Genomic DNA, 3469 nt, shown 5'->3' with positions numbered 1-3469 from the left:
TTTTTTTTTTTTTTTTTGTTGGTGTATGTTGGTGATTTGGAAGATTGAACAATTTTGACATATGCTACTTAGAGTTCCCCCTTGGGAATCAGTTCTGATGTCAGGTATTACCTGCTAGTGCACTGGAGTTTGGTGTCAATTTGGATTTTTCTGCATGATCTTAATGTCAGATTTTCTCTCTTAGAAAGTTTACTGACCTTCTATTTTGTGTTCCCATTTTCCCCCTTCTGGTTTTATTTTATTTTTGGCCTTCATGTTTTGAGTTTAGTCAGCAGATTTTATGGTAAGATACCCACACAGTTGTCCATGAAAAACCAGATAGCAAATTCATAGCTTGAATATATCAGGAAACTGGAGGCTTTGCTCACAATTGGAAAATAAAAAAAAATCAACGATTGACCAAGAGTGCTTAAAGCTTAAAGTTCCATGGGACTTAATAATGATTTGGAAGTTCCTCAAGAATCAATAATTGTTATGTCAATCAAATTGCCTATTGATCAGAAGAGGGACCTTTATTAGGATTGGCACTAGTTGTGTATATTCCAGCTTATATTACAACCTCCTTTCTTGCCAGCAAACAAAAAGCACCTAGAAAGTCATTGAGAAGGAAAATGCTCATTTTACTTGTTGCAAATTATTGGCAAACTTCTGCGGATGTTGATATATCCTTTTAAATGTTGATTCATTTTTGGAAGGGTTTTTCATCACCTGTGGCTTATTCATCAGGGCCTTGAACCATTTGCTTCATATGAAAGCCTGGAGCAGCTTCATCGTCTATTGTTTGTTCTAGCTGTTACCCATGTTTCTTACAGCTTTATCACCATTGCTCTGGCAATGCTGAAGGTCAGTTTTCCTCCAAGGTACAAGTTTGTATTTCTATATGTTTCAATGTTTTCAGTGTTCCCTTTTTTCAAATAGTACTTTAATTGCTTCCCTATTTCTGTAGATTAATAGCTGGAGGAAATGGGAAAATGAAGCAAAGTCGATGGCTAATGAGTCACGAGGTAAGAATTTCCTGTGGTTTGCACTGTTGGTGCCATATTGCCTCTGCACTTGCTTAAAATGATAATTTTTATTGGAAAATCCCCTTGGAGGAAACCTTTATGCTTGTTTACACACACACACACACACACACACACACACACACATATTCTTTGCAGCTCTTTCAGTTGTTTTTCCCACTTATAAATTTTTTCCTTCTTTACTCTTAGGGTCCTCAGGGATTACTACAGGAAATAGTGGAATTTTGTGCATGTCTACTGTCATTTTCCACCACACCTCCCATCCATGGAGCAAGCATAAATATCGCATTTGGATGGTAATCTCACATGCTAAAAGTTTTAATTGCCAGGTCTACCAAGGGTTATGCTGCCCCAGTCAAGAAACAAGATTTGTTATTTGGATAAGATCAAGCCAAATATTCTATTGCTTTCCAGAGTCCATCTTAAGGATGGAACTTGGATTATTCCAAGTGCATGAAGTTTAACATATGGTTCTTGAGGAACCTTTATGACTTGTGACCAACAATTTGCAATGGATAATTTAATTCATTCTCTAACTTCCCCATGTGCAGCTATGTTTCTTCCGCCAATTCTGGACTTCTATAAATAAATCTGAGTACATGGCGCTGCGCTTGGGCTTCCTTGGTGTGAGTTTCTTATCACATATATCTCAGTTAATGATTTCCCAACCTGGATTCTATAAACTGGAGCAGAAGAACTTCATGCTCAAACTAGTGCAACTGAAGTTTATTGCATGCAAGATATGATCACAACCCTGCAAAACCTTATGCTTGTATTAAAATTTTATGCATACTATTGTTGTCTTAGCTTTCAAGCACTTGCCAACCAATAAGATGGAGAATTATAACGTAATACTATTTGTATTAGTAGTGTAAGACTAGGATAGATAGACTAACCAAGTCTTCAACTGCAGGATTTTTTTTTTATCAGAAGAACAACCAGAACCAGCCCAATAAAATATCAAAAATTCAGAACAGAGAAGAAGACAAAATAAGGCTATCGATTCCAACGGATCTGGTTCTGCAGGACAAACTAACAAATAGGACCAGTAGCCTACCAGGGAGCTAGCACAGGTCTCTCACAGCCTAATCAACATGAACAACAGCGTAGGAGAGTATAGAACCCCAAACATATTAGAACACTTCTACCGATTTCAGCTTCAGTCTCAGAAATCCACTACAGGACAAAAATAAAGAGATTTTTAATATCTCACAGTTGGTTGGTCAGAATCAGCCCAAACCACAGTCGAGTTTCACTTTAATAGGGAGGAGGGTTCGACCAGAATTTCAGCCCTAACTGATGGCTGTAAGTGCTACAGGGAATAGGTAACCGATTGTGACACTTAAGAGAATTCTGGGGCAGAACTGAGTTTTAAATACCTGGTTCAACGATCAATAATAAAATCCTTGAACAACAACCTTGAAGAAGAAGATCCTCCTGGGCTTCTCACCACAAGGAGTCAATTTGATCAAACACTAATTCCATCAGCCTTGATCATATACAAGACAATTCTTCATGGAGAAGACAATAGCAGCAACCCATTAATTTGTTTTTCAAAATCATTCTTAGCTTTAGGAGCCTCCTCTTCTTTATTTATAATGCTAATGGCGGAGGGAATTACAAAATAGAAGGTTCCTCAAAAGGAAACCTTAATTAGTCTCCTAATACAATACTTACTAAAAACTAAAATTAGAAACTAGCTGAAAAGGGAAACTAACTACTAATGACTTGACTCAACTAATAACTTGACTAAAGAAACAAATATAACTTAAATCAAACCCAACTAAAAAGGAAACAAACTAGTAATCCTGTATGCAACCTTAAAGCCCCTCTTTTAGACCCATAAAAGTGGCCCATTACACTCCAAACCACATGGACTAAAGGCCCAACACATATACAACCCAACCCTAGACTTATTTCTAATAAAACAAGCCTATTTTGGTGAAGAATCTGCATCAATTAAAGAAACGGATTCGTCTTATGACTGATTTTGAATTCTGACAATATTGATTATAGCCGCAGAAAATTGTGAATTAAAGACGTCTTTTGGTAATTAAATGTTGCATTTCATATTAGGTAGTTAAGTTCAAATTGAAAAAGGTTTTATCTTTCTAAGTAAAGGTGAATGATATATCCATGCCTTTCCTTTTCTTCACTCCAGGAAAATTTGCCTTTTGGATGTATAAAGAAACTGTACTTTCAAATTCAGAGATCTTTTTATTTAGAAGGCAGTGCTGTTATATACACATTAGAATATCAACCTCTGGAGAAAACAATAGGGCGCTTGGAAGATATCACTGCCACTCATTCAATTACATATTCTTTATTTGCAGAATCACAGACTTCATATGTCCTATGATTTCCACAGTTATATGCTTCGTAGCATGGAGGATGAGTTTCGTGATATCGTAGGTATCAGGTAACCACCAACCCCACCACCCCCCCCC

At 36.8% G+C, this 3469-nt stretch overlaps 1 protein-coding gene across 5 annotated transcripts in view; it reads left to right on the top strand.

Annotated features, from left to right (window-relative positions):
* The window catches only part of LOC122084030 (MLO-like protein 4), a 25771-nt gene that overhangs the window by 7100 nt on the left and 15202 nt on the right, over nt 1–3469 (top strand). For 4 of the 5 annotated variants that reach the window (XR_006141807.1, XM_042652021.1, XM_042652020.1 and 1 more), the window contains 5 exons: nt 727–843; nt 947–1004; nt 1212–1318; nt 1574–1648; nt 3356–3441. Coding sequence is in view for 4 of the 5 variants with exons in the window: in XM_042652021.1 (XP_042507955.1) it covers nt 727–843; nt 947–1004; nt 1212–1318; nt 1574–1648; nt 3356–3441 (443 nt within the window). In the remaining variant the exon portion in view is untranslated. The remainder of the gene's footprint in view (nt 1–726; nt 844–946; nt 1005–1211; nt 1319–1573; nt 1649–3355; nt 3442–3469) is intronic. The other variant, XM_042652024.1, reaches the window with a different exon arrangement.

Source organism: Macadamia integrifolia, chromosome 7, assembly GCF_013358625.1.
Source record: "Macadamia integrifolia cultivar HAES 741 chromosome 7, SCU_Mint_v3, whole genome shotgun sequence".
Lineage (NCBI taxonomy): Eukaryota > Viridiplantae > Streptophyta > Magnoliopsida > Proteales > Proteaceae > Macadamia > Macadamia integrifolia.
This window is presented reverse-complemented; position numbering and strand designations above follow the sequence as displayed.